At 50.5% G+C, this 22900-nt stretch overlaps 1 protein-coding gene across 5 annotated transcripts; it reads left to right on the forward strand.

The window, feature by feature from the left end:
- Positions 1–471: 471 nt before the first annotated feature.
- Positions 472–21188, forward strand: INPP5K (inositol polyphosphate-5-phosphatase K). Of its 5 annotated transcripts, XR_012008547.1 has the most exons (13): positions 475–787; positions 2615–2722; positions 3052–3160; positions 7727–7843; positions 8194–8369; positions 8933–9044; positions 9729–9838; positions 17926–18112; positions 18982–19119; positions 19366–19449; positions 19619–19723; positions 19893–20056; positions 20956–21188. XR_012008547.1 is itself a non-coding variant. In XM_072779108.1 (12 exons), exons 3-12 carry the CDS (start codon positions 3062–3064, stop codon positions 19950–19952), a joined length of 1188 nt encoding a protein of 395 aa, XP_072635209.1. In that variant the 5' UTR covers positions 474–787; positions 2615–2722; positions 3059–3061; the 3' UTR covers positions 19953–21188. The 5 variants fall into 5 exon arrangements, 4 of the variants coding, with proteins under 4 accessions (XP_072635206.1, XP_072635209.1, XP_072635205.1 ...); XM_072779108.1 differs by having other exon boundaries at positions 474–787; positions 3059–3160; positions 19893–21188; XM_072779104.1 differs by having other exon boundaries at positions 19893–21188.
- The last annotated feature ends 1712 nt before the right edge of the window (positions 21189–22900 follow it).

Below are 22900 nucleotides of genomic sequence, written 5' to 3' on the forward strand. Positions count from 1 at the left end.
CTCATTCTTTGGTGGCTAATTTTCTAAGTGTCCAGGAACTCCCTACGTCTAACGTGTAATAGGTAATGAGTTTGAAAAGCGAAAAGCACTTTAAGGAGAGGGGGAGAAGTAAGGATGGAGGAGCTCAATGACCGACACAAGAGCGATTACCTGTAGATGAGGGTTTACAGGCAGGACAGTGGCTGGGCCGGCACCACCCTCACCCTTCACCCATTGGACCCCGAGGCGTTGGGAACCTGGAGGGGCACAGCGCCGAGGTCGGAGACCTCATTCGACACCAGCGGAACGGGCCGGGACCAGGCTGCGCGTGCGGCCCGGGCTGCGGCTTCCGCGGGAGCACTGCCCCTGCCGGCCTCGCGCGGGGCACCCTGGGAGCCGCGGGGCTGACGGACGAGCCCGCCGCCGCGCCGCCGCGCTCCGGGCGGGGCAGTGTTGCGTCGGGCGCTGCCGACACCGAGACGCGCCTCCTCTACATCCCGGATCCCCTAAGGCTCTTTCCTCTCAGCGTTTCGCGCTGGTTGGAGAGTCCCGCCTCTTCCCCCAGGCCGCACCACCCAGAGCCCTTCGTGCCCCTAAGCCCCGCCCCTTACGGAAGCCGAGGCGGCGGATCAGAATCCGGAAGGAAAACAATCGGGTGCGAGGGAGCTAGCCGGGACCTGCCGCCGGAGGGAGGTGGATCGGGCCGGGAGCAGCTGGGGGGAGACACGAGCCGGCGGGGCCGCGGCGTGGGGACCATGGCGGCCCTGAACCCAGGGAAGCCGACCGAACCAAGAGGCAAGAGGCTCAGGTGAGGAAGGCGGCTGCCGGCAAGCCGACCTGCTCCGAGGGGCATCGCTGTCTCCTTCCCTCTCAGGGCTGCGGCTCTGGGGCAGAACCAGACTGGGAGAGAGACCGCGCCTACAGGGCTGGTTCTAGTTCACAGACCCTTCGCGGTTCTCCCAAGCCAGTGTCGAGGGGGTGTTTGGGGCCCAAGCCCCGCGCTCCCTCCAGACTCCGGCCACCGACCGCGTTCCTATTTGGGCGCCCCAAGCAGGTGTTTCGGTCGGCTTCTGGCGGAGGGAGCGGTATTGGGCTGTTTGAGGTTAAAGACATAACAAGGCAGTCTCCTCTCAGCTCTAGAATAGAAATTGTATTCTTTTGGTCAGCACATGCATCACGGGTCTGCCTGATCCGGTTTTGACCTCCCAAAATCCGAAATCGGGTTTAGATAAGATCCTTTAGTGCAGTGATATAGCCTGGTCCCATGCTTGTTCTTTAACGAAGGACAACGCTAATCACCAACTTAGTGCAGGTCACAATGTAAGGATTTGCTGCTAATCGTCGGATCAGAGAGTGAGGGCAAGAAATCCCGACTTTGACTCTCCATTCACTTAGTCTCTGGGAAAACCGAAGAGCCTAGGACTAAAAGGGCTACTTTCCTTAATCCTGCGTTGGACAGCAGGGGGAGATCGTAAACAAACGAAGTGCAGAATCTCTGGCCAAACGCCTCCGAAGGTGGTTTGTGTATTGTTTTGTTGATGTTCACTGGGAGGGGCAGTTGTTTTAAGGGGAAGTTGTTTTAAGCTGGCCAAGAATTTCAAGTTGTGCTTTTTAAAGCATGGACCTCTAAGAACAGGATCTGGTGGAAAAGAGATGTTCTGGACACGCTGCCCTGTTCTCCTGCCTCTCTCAACCCCCTGTACCCTCACCCATTCTAGGTTTTCCACTACTGCAGGTCCTCCTCCTCATTGTGTACCTAGGACTCCCCTAAGGCTTGGTGGCTCCTTGGTCTCTGCAGGTTTTGTAGCCCCTGACTGCTGTGTACTCCGCTGACTCTGGGGCTTTCTTGGGAGTGTTGCTGTAACTATTCAATTAAAGAGATCTGTAAGTGTCCTTCCTCTGAGCCTCTGATGGGATCCATTGTTACTGAGAGCTGCTGATCTAGTTCTTTTGCTTCCCTAAGGCTTATATGAAGCCAAGGTTGAGGATGTTATCCAACTGATGATTTTTCCCAAAAGGGGGTAGACTCTTGAGGGAGATGTTGAGAACCCTCTTATTTAGAGTCTTCTCCTTGGGTTCCCTGAAATACTTGGCAGACTTGGCTATGCTCCAGGAACCTGCTAGGAAGAGGAGAGAAGGGGGATATGATTGTCTTATCTTTATTTTTGAAGTTCTCCTGTCTTGTAGTGCTGAGGCCTCTTACAAGGTGAAAACTGAACTTCCAGAATCTTTCTGGTGGTCTTAGGAGCCCTGAGGTGTGAATGACTGGTGGAATTACTAAATTCCTGACTACCCGCCCCATCCCCATCCCTATCCCTTCTCTCACCTGACCCCGAAACTTTTGCACCCACTTTGGCAACTTTCCTAATGTCAGCAGTACCAGTGCTGCCAAGGTGTGGGCAGTTATGAGCCTGCATGGAGGAGCTAAAACAGGGTGGAAATGTCCTGCTTCAGAAACAAAGTGAGGATGAAGGGCTTGTAGTTCAGTGCCCCTATTCCCACCAGGTACACAAACTCGTGTTTCCCATTATAGTTGCAGTGAATTGTGGTGCAGCCATTAGCAGGCCTCTCCCCCTGTTTATTACTTGGTAAGCTCCTCCCCCCTCCACAACTTCCCTTGGCATCCCTTCCACAGCATACAAGTTGTGACATGGAACGTGGCCTCTGCAGCACCTCCTCTAGACCTCAGTGATCTTCTTCAGCTGAACAAAGACAATCTGAATCTGGACATGTATGTCATTGGGTAGGTATCTGCAGTGCCCCTTCACCCATTTCCATTTCTGAAATAGGTAAGCCCGACTAGTCCAAAGTTGTCCCCATGGGGTACTACTGTAGCCTGTCCTCCCTCACTGTGGAGTCTTAAGGTTGGGAGCTTTCAGCCTGCATCAGGACTAGTCAGTATGTCTTGTCCTGAGTCAGTAATGGCAAGGGGTTGGCAATCAACAGCCAGGGGAGGGAGAGATCACAGCCGTGAATAGCCAAAGTTTCAAAGTGCTGAGGACAGTACTAAATGTCTGTGGCAGAGGACCTACTCTCCAGGCCAGGGGAGAGCCTCTGACCTGGGATGGGCAGTTTGCAGGAAATGAACTGTGGGATCATGAGCCTCCTTTCTGACACTGCCTTTGAAGACCCATGGAGCAGTTTCTTCATGGATGTGCTTTCCCCTCTGAGCTTCGTCAAGGTAACTAACAAGTTCATGGGCAGTGGGAAATGTGTTTCACCTCTTGTCATTAACCCCCAGTTCTCCAATCTTCCACTCAGGCTTTCATGCTGTTTCCATTTATTTAAAGGCTTAAAGCTCAATTGCACGTGGCTGCCAGGGGCTCCTGCCTGCCTTGGGTCTTTCTAGTGCAGTGGAGCTGAGCTGGGACCCCAGGGGTTCATTTAACACTTTGTCATTTTTCAGGTTGAGAGAATCCTGGGGGAAGCACAGCAGGGCTTATTTACACTTGTGCCTATCCACCGCAGCCTCCAATCTACTCACATGCCCAGACTGAAATCCCGGAGTATAATAATAACTGATAACATTTATTGAGTGCTTATTTGGCAGTAAGCATTGTAAATAAGCTCTTTATGTACATTTTTAAGCACTCTTAACTCTCTTGAAATGTGGGTATTTTGCAGATGAAACCAAGACTCAAAGGCCATACAGGCTATCTGGGATTTGACTCTAGATTTTTCAAACTTCATAACCTATGTTCTTCTTTTTTTTTTTTTTTTCTTTACTGTATTAGCATGGAGTTAATTTTCAATTTTGGGGATGCCTGAGTGGCTCAGTGGTTGGCTGTCTGCCTTCTGGCTCAGGGCAATATTCCCGGAGTCCTGGGATCGAGTCCCACGTCGGGCTCCCTGCATGGGGCCTGCTTCTCCCTCTGCCTATGTCTCTGTTTCTGTCTCTATCTCTCATGAATAAATAAATAAAATCTTTTTTAAAAAGTTTTCAATTTTTTATTTTTTTTTAATTTTTAATTTTTTAAAAAGATTTTCCATTTATTCATTTGAGAGAGACAGCATGAGCAAGAGCAAGGGGGAGGGGCAGAGAGAGAAGAAGATTCTCCACTGAGCAGGGCATTGACACTAGGTTCGATCCTAGGACCTAGGGACCATGACCTGAGCCTAAGGCAGATGCTTAACCGACTGAGCCACCCAGGCGCCCCATAACCCATGTTCTTAACTACTATACTTTGTTGCTATACTGGGGAGCTCTGAGGCTGACAGGTATCCCATGGCTAGCTTGTTGGTATCAGAGGGTATCCTCTGATCACAGGAGACATGTACCTCAAATTCTCAGGGGCCCAGAGGTTAGGAGAGGAGAGAAGGATGGGGAGGAAAATAGTTCTCAGTCTGAAGGGCCAGTATTCTTTGGGGGAAGTAGACCATAGGAAGGCTCTAGATTGCTAGATCTTCACCTTTATGTCCTTCACAGCTGAGGCATGAAGCATACTCCCATTTAAAGAACTCTGTGCATTATTTCTTGGAAATAACCAGAATTCCTCTAATCCCTTTCTGGGTGACTATATTTCTTCAGAATTAATTCTCTTACCCCAGTTTGCCTAAGGGTGAGTCCTCTCAAGGGCAGAGCCAGGAGGAGGGAATACAAGCTTTGTCCTGCTGAGGCTGAAAAAGCCAGTCCCCAAGCCCCAGATGAAGCTCAGGCCTCTTGCTACAGATGTGGAAGCTAGATCCTCCAAGAGGGCAGAACCACTTCTCTCACCACCCACTTTCTTCCCAAGACCGGAGGCCTCCTTGGACCTCGGCTTACTGTTAAGGGATTGGTAGACTGGAATCAAGCCAAGGAAATTAGCTCAGCTTGTGGCAGGGACACAACCCATTCTACCCATGTGGCCTCCCATGTTTGGGAGGCCTGCTTGAGGGCCTGGCACCCAAAGCAGATGGGTGACCCTCCTTCCCCCAGCCAAGAGTTGAGGTGAAGGGGTGAGCCCCACTTGCAGCCTGTTCCTCTGGCAGAAGTTTTTGCCAGTTAGAGATTGAGAAGCCTGGGCCTGACCCCCTTTGCTGGCTCCAGGGCCCCTAGCTGCCTCCCCTTAGGCCCTTCCTTAGCTCCTCCTACTTCACTTCCTCTAACAGAACTTCCCCTGCAAGTCTCCTGCCTTTCCCCACAGCCCCACCCTTTCTCCCAGTCTGAGGCTTTCCTGCCTCCCTCTCCTAACCCCAGCCTTACTCCTTTACAAAGTGGACTGGTACCTTTGTGCTGGGTCCTAGTGGCCCAGACTTGCTCTGTGGGTTAGGATTAAGCTTAAAAGCTCTTCCTGGATCTCTAGCAGTTCCTTAGGAGTCAGTTCTGTTGTCATATATGCTTGTGAACAAGAGACACCAAGATGGGGCTGAAGGGTGGGGTTGGAGACACATTAGTAGCAACCTCTACCCAATCCTAGGTTCTCACGCCTCCCTCACTCAGTCTTGGGCTTGGGGTTCCCCCTGCTTTGACTCCTCCACTGTGCCAGAGCTCCTGGCCTGTGGGATCAAGTTTCATAATTCCTGGAAGGCCCTAGTACATGCTCCCCACCCGGGGATTTCCTCCTTGGCCTCTGCACCTCATTCTCCGGAAACAGCTACTCGGGTGGTAGGTGTAGACAGCCTGAAGCTCAGAGAGAGGTCACTGGCTATGGCCCTTTCCCATTCCACCTCACAGACAGCAGGGATTGTAGGGATCCTGGACCTCTAACATTGTTATCTGAGTAGTCCTCCTGGTTCCTTAGTCTCCTTCAGCCTCAGCTTTCCGTCTGCAGAACAGGGATGATGGTTCCTAACAAGGTTGGCAATATGAAGGATTTCTGTACTATTCTCCCCAGTCTGCAAACACATGTCCACTGTGCTTGCTCTCATTGCCTCTTTTTTTTTTTTAAGATTGTATTTATTTATTCATGAGAGACACAGAGAGAGAGAGAGAGAGGCAGAGATAGGGCAGAGGGAGAAACAGGCTCTATGCAGGGAGCCCGACATGGGACTCGATCACGGGACCCCAGGATCACACCCTGGGCTGAAGGCGGCGCTAAACCCCCAAGCCACCCAAGCTGCCCATCTTTTTTTTTTTTTTTTTTAAATAATAATTTTTTTTTATTGGTGTTCAATTTGCCAACATACAGAATAACGCCCAGTGCTCATCCTGTCAAGTGCCCCCCTCAGTGCCCGTCACCCATTCACCCCCGCCCCCTGCCCTCCTCCCCTTCCACCACCCCTAGTTCCTTTCCCAGAGTTAGGAGTCTTCATGTTCTGTCTCCTTTTCTGATATTTCCTACCCATTTCTTCTCCCTTCCCTTCTATTCCCTTTCACTATTATTCCAGGCTGCCCATCTCATTGCCTCTTTATTGCCTTTGTGGAAATCCAACTACCCACAGTGTATAATTATTTGGGGGAGCATTTTCTCAATTTTCTCCCACTGAGTTATGATAAATGCAGAAATTAGATGTATTTTTGATGGATTGTTATGTGCATATGCTTTGATGTTACTACTAGTCGAGTCAAGGTACAGAATATTTCTAGCACCCTAGAAGGCTCTTTCATGTTCTTTCCCTGAATTTACTTTTTTTTTTTTTTTTTAAGTAGGCTCCATGCCCAACGTGGGGCTTGAACTCACGGGGCTGAGATGAAGAGTCATGTGCTCTACCAACTGAGCCAGCCAGGCGCCACTCCCTGCATTTATTTTTTTTTTTAAATCTTTAAACCAGGGGCTCCTGGCTGACTCAATTGGAAGAGCATTCAACTCTTGATCTTGGGGTCATGAGTTCAAGCCCTACATTGGGTGCAGAGATTACTAAAAAAATATATTTTAAAACCTTAAACCAGGAAATAATAGCTGCCAGTTAATCTTTCCAGCATCTATGAGATAGATGAGATAGAGTCTTGCTTTATCAATGAGAAAATCGACTGAGACTTGGCCCAAGATCACATACTAAGAGCCCACATGGGATTTTTTTTTTTTTTAAGATTTTATTTATTTATTCATGAGAGACACAGAGAGAGAGAGAGAGAGAGGCAGAGACACAGGCAGAGGGAGAAGCAGGCTCCATGCAAGGAGCCTGATGTGGGACTCAAACCCAGGAATCTGGGATCATGCCCTGAGCCAAAGGCAGGCCTCAACCACTGAGCCACTCAGGCGCCCCGCCACGTGGGATTTGAACCCAGATCTGGATAACTTAAAAGCCAGTGCCCTTAGCCACTATCTTACCATAGGCCTTTCCTCTTAGAGGCCCTGGCCCACAGGGGTGGCAGCTGGAGTGCCCAGAGGACACATAGAACATGGAGAGAGGGGGATCCCTGGGTGGCTCAGCGGTTTAGTGCCTGCCTTTGGCCCAGGGCATGATCCTGGAGCCCCGGGATCGAGAGTCCCACATCAGGCTCCCGGCATGAAGCCTGCTTCTCGTTCCGCTTGTGTCTCTGCCCCCCCCCTCTCTTTCTATGTCTATCATGAATAAATAAATAAAATCTTTAAAAAAAAAAAAAAAAGAACATGGAGAGAGGAGTCCCTAGGCTGCATGGTACCGGGACTGAAGAGTCAGTGCTCTCCTGATGGCAGGGTACCCTGGCAGCCTTGTCTTCTCTGCCTTCCACCGAAGCCTAGGAACAGAAACTGGAATTTGCTTAGCTCTCAGAATACATCATTTGGCAGTTCAGGGGAGTAAAACTCTGAGCCTGAAGCTGAGATACCATTGACCTCAGGGCTGGATGAGGACTTGCTCAGCCTGAGCAGGGAAATGAATGACCATTGTCCCCTCTATGCTGTAGGTGTCCAGTGTCCGCATGCAGGGGCTCCTCTTACTGTTCTTTGCCAAGCATCATCATTTGCCCTTTGTCCAGATCCTCTCTACTAAATCCACCCCCACTGGCCTCTTCGGGTACTGGGTAAGGACTGAGTTTTCTGAGTCATGAGCTGGGAGGCCTTCTGCCACTGGGCTGGGGAGGACTGGATGCTTTTGGGGCAAACAAATGGAAAAGGGGGGTGAAATGAACCTTAGCACTCTTCCAGACCAGTGCCCCTCATACCTGCTCTCCTGCCTCTGGGAGCTTAGCACCCCAGAGGCCTCAGGCTGGGTGAGCTGGGCTCTTAGATGGAGAGGTCACTCCAGGGAGCTGAGTATCTAGCCCTAGAGATCCTATGGCAGGCTGAGACCATCTCAGCTTAGGCTTGGGATGGGAAAGGGGAGGTATGTCTCAGAGCAACTTCTTGCCCGTCTGCCCACTTGTCCTACCAGGGGAACAAAGGAGGTGTAAACATCTGCATGAAGCTTTATGGCTACTATATCAGCATCATCAACTGCCACCTGCCCCCCCATATGGCCAACAATGACCAGAGGCTGGAGCACTTTGACCGGATCTTGGAGATGCAGAATTTTGAAGAACAGGATATCCCTAACATCCTGGACCATGAGTGAGCATGCACTTGTGAAGTGTTGCCCCTGCCCTCGTCCCTACACCAGCCCAGGCTAGCATTCTCCTCAGGCAGCCTGTGTTCCACTCCAGGCCTTTCTCAGCCTCTTCTCTGAATCCCCATCTGCTTTCCTGTCCAGCTTTACCTGCCTGGGGTCTAGGACCCCTTCCCTTTTCCTGACCCCTATGACCTGCCTAGGAACTTGTACACTTCTCAACATACTAGATTGAGAACCCCGTGGTTCCTGAGGTCACCCCCAGGGAGCTGGTTCTCAGCCTTGCCTTGTGGCCTATTGAGGGAGGGGGAGGGAGGGCAAGAGCTTACTCTGTATTTGTTACTTGCCCTTGGGGGCTGGTCTTTTTGGCTTAAATGGCAGGAAAGCAGCCTTGAGAATAGTTCAGTAGGGCCCATTCCATGTCATCACTGTCACTGGCTCCTCTCCCAGCTTCCATCGTCTCACCTGCCCCTTGAGCTCTGCGCTGGAGGAGTAAGCAGGCTTGAGGCCTGCTGCTCCTCCCTTTTCTGCCCTCATTACAACCCTCAGCTGCTTTTTCTCTCTGCAGCCTCATTCTCTGGTTTGGAGACATGAACTTTCGGATTGAGGACTTTGGGCTGCATTTTGTTCGGGAATCCATAAAAAATGGGTGCTACAGTGACCTGTGGGAGAAGGATCAGGTATCAAGTGAGGGAAGGGTCCAGACGGGTGATCTGGGCCCATTGTGGAAATTTAACATCAAATGTGGGGGGCCACTTCTCAGATTCCTGAGCACCTGCTCTCCGTTTCCAAGCCTTTGAAGTCCTCGTTCTCAGGCAGGGAGGAGTTTAACAGGGCTTTGCACCCTAGGGGCCTGGTCTTCACCTGGGGGAGCTGGTGGGTGTGCATTAAGATAGGGAACGCAAGCAAGGGCTTCAGCTTGCTGTGGTCCTGTACCCAGCACCAACTCGCTTGTATCCCTGTCGTCTTTTCCATCCCCAGGCTTGCTTGCCTCCTGGAAGATGAGATACCATCCCTTTGCAAGGGGACCCTGGCTACTCCAGCCTCCCCTCTGATAACGTTTGCTAATGGCTCCCAGACGGAATTCAAAGCCTGGTTCCTATAGTCCAAGGACTGGGAAATAGTAGGCAGTTGCCTCCCCTAGGACTATGGGATAATGTTTGCAAAAGGATTCGGCTGCTTTCCAGGGGATGGTGGTGGAATGGAAAGGGCTGCTGAGGCTGTCACTGAAGCAGTGAGGAAGTGAAGTGGTATTGCTTGACTCTTGGCCTACCATGATGGCATGTGCTGAGCCCTTGAATGGAGTGTGTACTGGGCCATTGGGTCAGGACTACTAGGAGATGAGACTGTGCCTTTCTCTCCAGCTCAGCATCGCCAAGAGACACGATCCACTGCTCCGGCAATTCCAGGAGGGCCCCCTGCTCTTTCCACCCACCTACAAGTTTGATAAGAACTCCAACAATTATGACACCAGGTGAGGGGGCTCCACCTTTAGAGGATCAGCCTGTCACAGATTTGGAATTAGCCTATGAGGAGAAAATGAGGGGCCAAGAGGCCTGGGAAGTCAAATTGTGTGGCAGAAGGAGCTGCCTCAGAATAGAAGTGTTAGGGAAGCAGGAATAGATCCAGCCATCACCTCAGGAGTGGCACCTCCCACCCACCTAATGAGGTGGTGACTGTGGGAGTTGTCCTAGATTGTCATCAGAGAGCAGGAAGGTGGTGGCAAGGTAGGGGTGGTGGTGAAGCAGCTGATTCCTCACTTGGGGGGGACTGCATTTCAGCATTTTGGGAACCCTTGCCTCCACTCCCCCTGGCTTTCTGGTCCTTTCCGGACAGGGACAGAAATCTTGGCTCAACCAGCTACTGCTATCAGGTACCCCTGCCCCAGCTGTGAGTGGATCAGGTACTACTTAGGAAGATGAAGCAGTAGTTGTCAATGGAGGAGTTTACAGGGAACAAAATAGAGACAGTACATCTAGTAATTAGAGATACAGCTCTGACCCTCATCAGCTACATGTCCTCATCAGCTACATGTCCTTAAGCCTCAGTTTTATCATCTATAAGATGGGGATGATAGAAGCACCCACCTTCATGAGGTTGAGGAGTGAATGAGACCTTATGTGTGCTTAGCCCAGTGCCTGGCACCTGGTAAGCACTGTGACAACTGCTGTTGCTAGATTCATGTCTTCAGGTGGTAGTTTTACTAAAAACCTTTCTAAAAAGCCGAGAAGGGGCCAGGTAACCACCGAAACTTTAAGCTTAGGCAGAGGGTCAAGAGCGGCTCCAGCATGAAGTTCCTGTTCCAATTTGGCAAGGATTCTCTTCTCTTCGAAGAAAAAGAAGAACCCTTTCCATGTTATAGGGTTTTTGTTTCACCTGGAGCAGCTCCTTCATTTATTCCTCTTAGAGCTGGTGTTTTTTTTTTTTTTTTGTTTTTTTTTTAAGAGAGCACAAGCAGGAATAAGGGGTAAGGAGAGGGATAATTAGATTCCCCACTGTGCAGGGAGCCCACATGGGGCTCAATCCCAGGCCCCCAGGATCACGACCCAAGCAGTGGGCAGACACCCAACCAACTGAGCCACCCAGGTGCCCCATCCTCTTCGCAGAACTGTCTTATGAGGGAGGCAGGAGGTGCCTCCAGGGCAGTGCCTCTAGAATTGAGGGAGTGAATAAGTATCTCCCCAGCCAGGCCAGGGTGAGAGGTAGAACTGATGGCCCTGTGCTAGAAGTGGTATGGCAGAGCCAGTGTCCCCTCCAAGGAAGGAAGAGGGGGTGAGGCATTTCAGGACTGTAGAGCAAGACTTGGTGGGGTCATGGCCTGGGCAATGCACTCAAGAAGAGGCTATGAACACTGAAAACAGTCTAGCCTAGGCAACAGAGGCAGGCCAGAAAGGAGGTAAGAGGGCAGGTTCTAGCTGGCCAGCTGGCCTGAGGCCACAGCTTCAAGGAGACTGCCAAACTCCCAGCCATCCATTGAAAATGAGAGCTATCATGGAAATTGTGAGACCTCAATAGGATGGGCCTGGGCCTTGGTGGCTGGGACTTTCTACCAGTGGACATTATTATTTTTTTTTAAAGATTTATTTATTTATTCATGAGAGAGAGAGAGAGGTGGAGACACAGGCAGAGGGAGAAGCAGGCTCCATGCAGGGAGCCCGATGTGGGACTCGATCCTGGGTCCGCAGGATCAGGCCCTCGACTGAAGGTGGCGCTAAACCGCTGAGCCACCCGGGCTGCCCTCTACCAGTGGACTTTAAATCCTCACTTGATAGCACGAAGAAAGCTGCTGGCAGGCCATGTGGCCAGGGGTCCCTTTGCCCCTACCCCCAGGTATGGTAGGGAAACTACCAGGAGACTGGAAGTCCTTACAGACAGCTGAGTGTAGGCTAGGCTGTATGCAGCAGGTACTGAGTTTGGATACAGAGGCTCAGAGATGTTAAAAGACTTCAAAGGACTTCCCCAGGAGGCTTAGCTAGTAGTGGTGGAGCTGGAGCTAAGACCTGACTCTGAACTCTGCCCCACAGTGCTTCCATCTAGCCCATAGTACCTCCAAATTCACAGCGAGTCTTGCCAGCAGCAGCAAAAAGGAAGGCAGGATTGGAATAGCAGAGGCTTGCTAAAGAGGAGTCAGATACTTAATTCCATATAATAGATACAGTCCACATCGTGATTGACATTACTGAGCACTTACCATGTGCCTGTGTGACCAGACTGTTATTCATCCTCGAAAATCCAGTTCAGACATCGTCGCTGTTAGAAAGACTTCCCTAACCCTTCTCCATCTCACTGAGAGTTCTCTCCTGGCTGTATGCTGCCTGAAAGCCTTGCACACACCATGCTTTCAGTGTTGCTTTTAAGTCACTGTGCTTTTCCTGCTGTACTACAAATACCTGAAGAGACTGCATCTGATTTATGACCATCTCTGGTATATAGCATAGTGCCTGGCTTATTGTCTTTTGGGAGCCTGAGAGGACAAAAGGAAAAGATAAAGTATTTAAGGGACAGCCAGTCTATGGGATGCCTGGATGGCTCAGCGGTTGAGCGTCTGCCTTCGGCTCAGCGTGATCCTGGGATCTGGGATCAAGTCCCACATCGGACTCCCTGTGGGGAGCCTGCTTCTCCCTCTACCTATGTCTCTGCCTCTGTATGTGTCTCTCATGAATAAATAAATAAATCTTTTTTAAAAGGGGGGAGGGTAGAGCCAGTCTATTAGAGGGATCCATCCACAGCAAGAGATCCAAATAAGCACTGTCAAGTCCAGGAGTTGACCATTAGAAGGTTCTAGAACTCTGAAAGTACTGAAGGAGGTTGAATGAATAGTAAGGAAGTAGGCACCTGAAGCCAGGAGTCAATCAGAGCTACTGTCAAGGAAACAGCATAGTTTGGCAGAAAGAAGGGCAGCATTCTGGTCAGTCAACAGCACCGATGAAAGATACCTTGAGAAGAGCCTGACCAACTGTACAAAGTGACTGTGAGTGAGTTGTGTGCAGGGCATGGTACACACGTGGCTTTGCCCAGCCATGGCAATATCCATGAGCCGAAATGTCAGCTCCATATAGGAGAAGATGAAAGGGCCCAAGTGGGAAATCCTGTTAAAGTCAAGGATTGCTATAAGGTTTTGTTAAGTCATCACGAGCTTGGTCAGCCTCTTCCACTAGGCAACGAGCCGAGGGTATTAGGATCAATCTAGTCAAGATTCATGTCCAGAGTTCAGGGAGATACTTAGAAGCCAACTATACGGAGCTGAAGGGAAAAGTTTCATTTCAGACCCAGAAATGGAACACATCATTACTTTGGGATCAGCAAATTGCCTCAATTTTCTAGGCTCTAGAGAAATTTGCAGAGCTAGTTGGTTTTAGTTTTTCTAAAGTAAGGACATACTAATCTCCAGAAACAATTCTTGTACTCAATCACAACCATTCAGCCAAAAAGCCTAAGTGAGGTCCAGTTCTGGTAAGACTATGAGACAGTTCTGGCTGCTGGGAATTGGCCAGTGGAGTGCAGTGGAAGGAGCACGGACTTCATAGACCTGGGCAAGCATCTAACTTCTGCCTGGACAGAGTGACCTCTGAACTTCAGTGTCTTGTAAATAGAGGAGAACGTGACCTATAATATACTACCAGTGAGTGCTGAGAGGATTAGGACTAGGCCATTAGACACCTATCACAGGAAGACCCTATGTTTTGCAATTATTATTAGAAATGAAGAACTGGGCACGGGAGAGCCCTTCGGTGGAGGCGGGGTTTAGTCGGTTAAGCATCCAACTCTTGGTTTCAGCTCTGGTTGTGATCTCAGGGTCGTGGAATCAAGACCTCCATCAGGCTCTATGCTCAGCGAACACTCTGCTTGAGTTTCTTTCTCTTTCTGCCCCTCCCCACTTGTGTGCACACGTGCACGCTCTCTCTCTCTCCAATAAATAAATAAATCTTAGAAAGAAAGAAATGGAGAATTGGGGGAATATATGTAATATTTAATTTGTACACATTTATTCACTTATTTACTTATAAGTAGGCTCCATGCCCAAAATGAGCCTTGAACTCACAACCCTGAGATTGAGAGTCTCATGCTCTACTGAATGAGCAAGCCAGGTGCCCCAATTTGTACACATTTAACTTTGTTTCAGACAAAGGTCCTTGAGGACCTTGTCAATCCCATTTTTCAGATGCCCAGTTGCCCGGCACATAATAAGGGCTCAGTAAATCTTCATTGAAAGACTGAAGCAGGATACCTGGATGGCTCAGTGGTTGAGTGCCTGCCTTTGCCTCAGGGTGATCTGAGGAGTGATCTCAGGGTCCTGGGATCAAGTCCCACATCGAGCCTGCTTCTCCCTCTGCCTATGTCTCTGCCTCTCTGTGTCTCTCATGAATAAATAAATAAAATATTTTTTTAAAAAAGAAAGACTGAAGCATACAGGTGCCCAGTGATAAGCCTGGGCAGGCCCTGGAAAAGGAGGAAGGAAAGACAGGCAGTGGTCAGGACTTAAGGAGGATCCTGAAGTGACAACAAGTCACCATAATAGGGAAGTTGGGGTGGGGCAATGCTTTGAAAGGGAGAGTGGTACTTTGTGTGGTTCATTCCCAAGTTTAAGCATTGCCAGATACGTGGGTTCGGAGATTCTGTGTCTGTCATGTCTGGGGTGGAAATAGCACTCTGCAGAATAGCTCTGAGCATTCCTCAGAAGAGTGGAAGGTTCAGACAACGCGAGGAGCCTGAGCCAGTTAGTGATTCTTTTTTTTTTTTTTTTTTTTTTTTTTTTTTTTTTTTTTTTTAAATTTTTTATTCATTTATGATAGTCACAGAGAGAGCGAGAGAGAGAGAGGCAGGCTCCATGCACCAGGAGCCTGATGTGGGATTCGATCCCGGATCTCCAGGATCGCGCCCTGGGCCAAAGGCAGGCGCCAAACCGCTGCGCCACCCAGGGATCCCCAGTTAGTGATTCTTGACCACTCCCTTGACACACCCTAATTTGTTTAAGCTCTTAATGGCTCTTTGAAGGAAGTACTGTTATCACCCCATCTTAGAGCTGAAGGAGCTGAAGCTGGCAGTAGTGAAGCCACTTGCCCATGAGCATGTAGCTTTTTCTCTTTCTCCTTTAAACTAGATTACCAGTTAATTATAAAATGATATAATTCAGGAACAGGAATATGGAAAAGGTGCCTAGGGCAAGGTGTGACGAGAAGGCAAGGAGCTTCCATGCCCTCTGAGCCCACCACTCTAAGTCACGTGTTCACCAACCAGAACCACATAGCTCTTAATTAACAGGGCAGAACCTTCCCCCAAATCCTGGTGTCTGAGTCAGACTTTACCAGCGAGACATCATTCTGCCTCTGTTGCTAGAAGACTGTATTACTGTTGAATGGACAACAGTATGTCGGAAATGTTTATTTAAAACAGTAAGTGGGGATCCCTGGGTGGCGCAGCGGTTTAGCGCCTGCCTTTGGCCCGGGGCGCGATCCTGGAGACCCGGTGTCGAGTCCCACGTCGGGCTCCCGGTGCATGGAGCCTGCTTCTCCCTCTGCCTCTCTCTCTCTCTCTCTCTCTGTGTGACTATCATAAATAAATAAAAAACAAAAAAACTTTAAAAAAAAAAAAATAAATAAATAAAACAGTAAGTGAATAAAACAGAAGGCGAAAAATAGCATTGCAAACTGGTTATCAGCATCTGAAACTGTATACATTAGGATTGGATGGGCGTTTTTGTTTTTTGTTTTTTTAAGTTATTGAAGAGGGGATCCCTGGGTGGCTTAGAGTTCAGCCCCTGCCTTTGGCCCAGGGGGTGATCCTGGGGTCCGGGAATCGAGTCCCACGTTGGGCTCCCAGCATGGAGCCTGCTTCTCCCTCCTCCTCTCTCTCTCTCTCTCTATCATGAATAAATAAATAAAATCTTAAAAAAATATAAAATAAAGTTATTGAAGAGTTTTATTTTTTTTAAGATTTTATTTATTTATTCATAGACAGAGAGAGAGAGAGGCAGAGACACAGGCAGAGGGAGAAGCAGGCTCCATGCAGGGAGCCTGATGTGGGACTCCATCCCAGGTCTCCAGGATCACACCCCAGGCTGCAGGCAGCGCCAAACCCCTGTGCCACTGGGGCTGCCCTGGATGGGCGTTTTTTGAGGAGAGAGATTTGAGTTTGGGGTTTTAGTTTAGGTTCTTTTTTTTCTTTTTTTTTTTTAAAGATTTATTTATTCATGAAAGACACAGAGAGAGAAGCAGGCTCCCCACAGGGAGCCCTATGCAGGACTAGATCCTAGATCCAAGGATCTAGTCCACACCCTGAACTGAAGGGAGACGCTCAACCGCTGGACCACCCAGGAGTCGCTAGTTTAGGTTCTACAAGCAGTTGTGCCTACTAGTTTAGGTTCTTTTTTTTCTTTTTTTTTTTTAAAGATTTATTTATTCATGAAAGACACAGAGAGAGAAGCAGGCTCCCCACAGGGAGCCCTATGCAGGACTAGATCCTAGATCCAAGGATCTAGTCCACACCCTGAACTGAAGGGAGACGCTCAACCGCTGGACCACCCAGGAGTCGCTAGTTTAGGTTCTACAAGCAGTTGTGCCTACTATGTGCTAGGCTCTGTACTAAAGCTGAGGCTGTGCAGGAGACCTTGAGAGCCCGTGCTTGCCTTCTGAGCTCACACTAGCCAACTTGCAGACTGGGAAACAGGAAACGACAGCACTGGATAACATAATAGGGGAAGCACTGGTACAAAATGCTTTGAGGGCAGAAAGCAAAGCTCAAAGACGGCTTTCAGACAAAGACAGCATTGGAATTGGGCCTCTCTCTGTGAAGAAGGGTGTTCCAGGCAGCAAAAACTGCAAGAGTAAATAAAGGTCCAGAGGCTGGAGAGTCACTGGTGTGGACGGGTCTGGGACGGTACGGGGAGATAGAGAAGGGGAAGGGTGTCAGGAAAAAAGCCATCCTTGGGGACTTGAGCCTTATTCTGGAGGCAGTGAAAACTCCTGAAAGGTTTTAAAGTGGGGAACCAAAAATAAATAAATAAAGTGGGGAACCATCTGACTAAGATTTACTACTCTGGGTTCATTTAAAATCAAGGGGGAGGAACCCAGAACAGCAACTGCTTCCACTGCCATTCCAGATTGTGGGGTCTCCCCTTGGAGGGCACAGCCTGCTTGCCCAGCCAGTCTTAAAAAACACCTCAATAGCTGACTGGGCATAGCTGTGTTAGGAGTCAGAGACTTGCCTGTCTTGGGTAAAAGTAACCTAGGGGAGGAAAGCACTCCAGTCTCCAGGGGCTATACGGCCTCTTGAGTGAGTGAAGCTGGTTAAGCAAAGAACAGGCCAGAGATCTCTCAGTTGACTATTAAGAACGAAGCGCAGAGAGCTTATTTTGTACCAGGCACTGTGCTAAATATTTCATGTGCCCTATTTCATTTAATCATGTCAGCAACCCTGTGGGGTAACTATTATTACCTTCATCTTATGGATGAGAAAGCAGAGGCCTAAGAGGGGTTAGCTTGGTGGTTAAGAACTTGTGTTCTGTGGTCATGCTGCCTGGCCTTGAATCCTGACTCCACCACTCAGTAGCCATGTGACTTTGTGAAGGTTCTTTCCTCACTAAGTTTCAGTTTCTCCACCTGTGAGAGGGGGACAGGTGGTACTGACGGCAGGCACATGGTGAACCTCCTGAAGTGCTTCCCTTTCTTTTCCTGAGATCTCACCATTAGTGAAATTGAAGCCAAATTCCAGCTTACCTCTGACTCCAAAGTCCTAGCCTCAGCTTCTTTGGTCTACTGCTCTTTTTGTTCTAGAAGTAAGAAAGGCTTTGAAATGGAATGTTTCTAGATCACAATTTGACTCATAAAAATGTAGACCTGACTAAAGGCCCTGACTGATTCTGACAAAGGCCAGTATGCTTCTGATTCCTACCTACTACCATGCCACACTCCCACTGTGGCCCAGGGGTCTTGGGGCCACCAATAGACCCTGATGTTCGGGGTTCCAGCAGGCTTGTTTGGGGTACATCTTGCTCTCCTGCCAACCCATCTTGCTCTCCTGCCAACCCTTTTCTCCACATTCTTTTTCCTCCTCCACCCCCAGTGAGAAAAAGCGCAAGCCTGCATGGACCGACCGCATCCTATGGAGGTTGAAGCGGCAGCCCCAAGCCAATCCCCACAACCAGAGGCTGCCAGTCCCCCACTTCTGCCTGTCTCTGAGGAGCTATGTCAGCCACATGATGTACTGCATCAGTGACCATAAGCCTGTCACCAGCACCTTTGACTTGGAGGTGAATTTCCAGGCTGCCTGGCCCTTAACAGAGCACCCACTGGGCCACGTCCCAGACCCCCCAGCCCTGGATTCTAATGTCAGCAGATCTCCCAGGGGAGACTTGTAGGAGGACACCATTGCCATTCCTCCCAGGTCAGGTATCCCAGCTCTTAGAAGCTGTTGAGGGCTCTGTCAAAAACCATGTTCGGACCCTTTGTGAATAGGTTTCCATTTCCTCTTGGTACTGTCCCTTGGGGCTAATGAGTTCCATTATGCTTATTACCTACCATGTGAAGTAGGACTTCCTTCTATTTGTCCTAAATCTACCTGGATCAGGTTGCAAAGGGAGCTCCCTCCATCCTTGCATCTTGCCATCAAATGACCAAAGCAATATTGACCTTCTTTGAGACCTGCTGGCTGCCCTCAGCCTTCACTTTTTCAAATACTGGTTTGTCTGTCCGTCTGCATGCCTATAGCTATTTTCCCCTAAGCTACCCTCCCTGCTTTGAGTCAGGAACCATAGGGGCCTTAGAGCAGCTACCTGGCTTCTTTTATCTTAAACCTGTCAGCAATGCCCCATTCTTTCCTACCTTCCTTCACCCCTCAGCACTTGGCTCTCTGCTTTGTTACCCACTGGGCCCCCAGCCCCATCCTCCCTGGCAGGGCCAACCACCCCTGACAAGCCTTTGGCCCTTTCTCCTTCCAGCTGGCCAGCCAAGGTCTGATACTTTCTCGGGGCAGCCTGGTGGAGTTCTCTGCCCAATCCCTTGTGTGCCCCCTTTCCGCCCCGCTGACCCTGATGTGTTGGAAGGGCATGGCAAGAACGTTAGTCTCAGGGAAAGGAATGATGCTGTGGGATTTCAACCCCTTTCCCACCCCTGTGTGTAGCTGAAGCCGTTGGTGTCTGTTCCACCGATCACCCTGATGCCCGAGGGGCTGTGGACCATGGAGAACGACATGTTGATCAGCTACTCCTTGACCCCAGACGTTCTCAGCAGCCCCTGGGACTGGATTGGACTATACAAGGTGATGTGGCGAGCAAGACATGGTGTCCATCAGCCATACCCCTTTGTTTTATCCATCCTGAGGGCTCATGGGAGCTGGGTACAGAGACTGAAGAGCTGATGCTCATCCCCCACACAAGTCCTTGCCCACCTAGGGGCTGGCAGTGAAGGGGAGGATGCATACTGTACAATGGCCAGCCTGAGGCATCCTTTCCTTGTTGTTCCGTGTCCTCCCAGACCACTGACTGCCCAATCCCCTCTCCCACAGGTGGGGCTGCGCCACATTAATGACTACGTGTCCTATGTCTGGGTCGGGGACAACCAGGTCTCCTTCAGCGATGGGCTGATCCAGGTACCTGCCCCCTTTCCTGAGATAGGTAACCCCTGTCTCCAGCATGTGGGCTTGCCTGAGCACTGTTCTGTCTCTTGGAAGGAACAGAGGGTGGGATAATTTGTTGCTGAGAGCTGAATGGGGCCCAGGCCAGGGAGCTGACCCCATTCTTATCCATCCTCTCCTCCAGGTATACTTCAATACCAGGGATATCCCTGAGACTGAGGACCAGTTTCTCCTCTGTTACTATAGCAACAATCTACATTCTGTGGTGGGGATAAGCAAACCCTTCAAGGTATGCTGGTGAGGGAAGGGGATTTGAACACCTCATCAGTTCTCCAGGGCCACAGTCCTAGGGACCCACTTATACCATGGAGCTGCATCCATTGGAAAAGGGGAATGATAGAGACACAGGAAAATCTGCTCTTCCCCTCTTCTACTCACCATCTGTTTTATCCCTGCAGATCCAGCCTAGCTCCTTCTTGGCGGAGGACCTGCTGAGTGAAGCCCAACCACATATCTGAGCCCAGATGAGAGTGGATCCAGGGCGGAGGCCAAAGCTAGGAGCCAGCTCTGCCTACCACTGCCAGGAGCACTGGGGGCCTGACCCAGCTCCCAGAGGCAGCAGGTACCCTCCACCTCCCAGGGGGAGCTCTAGCTACACGCCTTTGCTCTCTCTAGTCCAGATCTCTAGAATTGGCCACTCAGGCTTTTCTTGCTGAGATGTGAATGAAACCAGCTAGTTTGTCAACAGTGAAGACCTGGGACAGTCCACTGGATGTAGGAAGGACCCCTCCAGCCTATAGCTCGTTTCTTGATTTTCCCCACACACACTCCCAGTCCCGCCCAAGCAGACCTGCCAGGCACATGCCCTATCTGGCACAGGCCTGCATTCTTGTCACGCCATCCCGAGCCTCAGGCTGCCTGGAAGGGGGAGATGCTCATATTTGCACAGGCTCCATTGACTGGTTGGCACAAGCAACCCTGGGTTCCAGGAGTCTTGCCATCTCATTGCCTGTCCCCCTGAGGGATGGGCGGAGGGTTTGGGATCCCTGCTTTTAGCAAAAGCAATTAGACTAAGTGGGCAGGATGGAAAGGCCCTTCCACCCAGGCTCTTTTGTAGGGGTTGTGGGCAGGATGATGAGTGTCCTGCCAGCACCCCTGCCCCCGTGGAGTCTGATCCAGGAAATTCCAGGGCCTGAGCAAAGGATTGGACCCAAGTTCATTTCTGCTGGTGGGTCAGGCTCCATGCCCTAACCTGCCCTCTTGTGAAGTGTTGGCAGCTGTGGCCACAGACTTTTCCAGGGTTTTTCTTGCCCAGTCGAGCTCATCTGCTCCTACCCTTGCCTCCAGTCATTGGCCAGAAACCTGCCTCTCTCTGGACTGCCCTAACACCTAGAAGTGGAGGCAGGCAGAGAAGAGAGCCAGAATCTAGATATTTTGGGGAATCTACCCTTGAGGGTCTTCAGAGAGCATTCTCTACGTGCTGTGTGGGCACTCAGTCCCACCCTCACCACTTGCCTCCAGCCACTGGTGATTCAACAGCCCTTCTCCCAGGAGAAGACACCTCAGGGAACCTGCTCTGTGACTATCACGCCTATCCTATCACCTGAGACTGAGGGACATTCTAGTCACTCTGTGATCCATACTCCACCCTGGGAGCTGTGTGTACCATGAAGAACTGTTCCCCTGGCTTCTAGTGGCCCATGGCTGTGTTCTGTGTCTGTTGTATTGGAGGATAATTAGAAACATGGCTTTTATGCTTGTGTGTGGCTCCATGATGGGGGGTGATGGTGGTGGTGGTAGTGTGTAACTCCATGGCACATGGTGATGGACCCTTGCTAGACTCTAAGATGAGGGCCTTGTAGATCTAGACTAGACTTTCTGTGTCTGAGAGTGGCACATGTTGCCTGGATGGGAATGGGATGAGGTCCCAGGATGGCGGCCCTCTGGGTCCCTGGCACAGTTGGGGCAAGCCAGCTATGCTACCTGTTAAGCATTTAGGTTAGCTTGCTGTGAAGTAGAATGGGTTTCTGGGAACTGACAACTCTCAGAAAAGGTGCTCTGCATTCACTGATTCATGCTTCCTCACCCACATTCCTGCACCTTAGTATTGAGCCTTGGTCCCAGGTCGAGCTAGCCAAAAACGTCACCGTCTTTTTTCTGTGTGCTACCTTTTCTCCAAGCCTCCCACCCCAAGGTCTCCATGTAATTGCCACCCCTGCCCCAACACACTCACACCTGAGGATCCCTGACCACCCACACTCACCCACTTCTCACCTACACAAGCATCATGGGCACTGCCACACCGCACCTGTCATTTGGCAGACAGGGAAGCCAAAGCTCAGAAGAGAGGCATGATCCAAAGTTACACAGGCAGCAGTGATCTCATGCGGGGCCAGAAACCCAGGAACGAGGTCAAGACCTGGATCGGAATCTGAATTATACCTCTACCCACATAGGAGTATTGGTTGTCTGTAAAATGCAAATAATTGGGATCCCTGGGTGGTTCAGCGGTTGAGCACCTGCCTTTGGCCCAGGGCGTGATCCTGGAGACCCGGGATCGAGTCCCACATCAGGCTCCCTGCATGGAGTCTGCTTCTCCCTCTGCTTGTGTCTCTACCTCTCTCTCTGCGTCTCTCCTGAATAAATGGATATAATCTTAAAAAAACAAAAACAAAAAACGAATAATGTATGCATTGACAGGGTCACTGGGAGAGAAGAGGTGGAAAAACAGCCGAAGCAACAGCATACCTGTCTCGTTATTCTGATTCATGTAGCCCTGGGACTGGATCCCAGGTGTTCCCCCCACCCATCTGCTTGTGGAGCTTGCTTGTCCTTGTGCCCACCTCTCCCCTTCCCCCCTAAGTCTTCACACATCCCTAACCCTGCCTCCTGTTGGGGGCCCCTCCTGGTGTGGGAGGGCGGGGCTGCAGTGATTGAGAGGCCGGGAAGGGGAAGGGGGAGGGTTCTGCCTCCTGGCCCCAGTCAGGATATGGCCCCTCTGGGCTCAGCCCTGACCCGCTGGGTGGAAACAGGAAATGTATGAGACTTGTGCACTGGGTCTCTGTGCCTGGCTCCAGAGCTGATAAGGGCCATTGTGTGGCCACTGGGGATGAGCCTGCCCTAGATAGATGTGCTTCTCAGAGGAAGGAAGGAAGTTTTGCTGGCCTTTCCTGGGCGGGGGACGCAGTGGGGAGGGAAGGAAAGGGTGCCCCAGGGGAAGGTGCCTGTCCAGGGGGCTGTCAGGGCCAGCACCAGCCCCCTGGGTTCTGCCCCTCCTGTGCCAGTGTCTCCCTCTGGAAAGGTCACTTTTCTTCCCATCCTCTTCCCCTTACTTCCTGTAAGGAATGGCTGAAGACTTGAGGACTCAGTCCCAAGCCAGGAAAATGTCAGCTGTGATTTAGCAACAACAAGACTGGAAAACAGGAACACTGGGGGTGAGGAGGACATGAGGGTACTCTGGAAAAGT

This window comes from Canis lupus, chromosome 16 (genome assembly GCF_048164855.1).
Source record: "Canis lupus baileyi chromosome 16, mCanLup2.hap1, whole genome shotgun sequence".
Classification (NCBI taxonomy): domain Eukaryota; kingdom Metazoa; phylum Chordata; class Mammalia; order Carnivora; family Canidae; genus Canis; species Canis lupus.

What these genes read in the sequence shown, in the direction of transcription:
- INPP5K (XM_072779104.1), top strand. Translation starts at nt 735, where the DNA reads ATGGCGGCCCTGAACCCAGGGAAGCCGACCGAACCAAGAGGCAAGAGG. An exon ending in TCAGCGATGGGCTGATCCAG is followed by an intron (nt 19,450 to 19,618) that starts GTACCTGCCCCC and finishes CCTCTCCTCCAG; the next exon opens with GTATACTTCAATACCAGGGA. An exon ending in GGATAAGCAAACCCTTCAAG is followed by an intron (nt 19,724 to 19,892) that starts GTATGCTGGTGA and finishes TTATCCCTGCAG; the next exon opens with ATCCAGCCTAGCTCCTTCTT.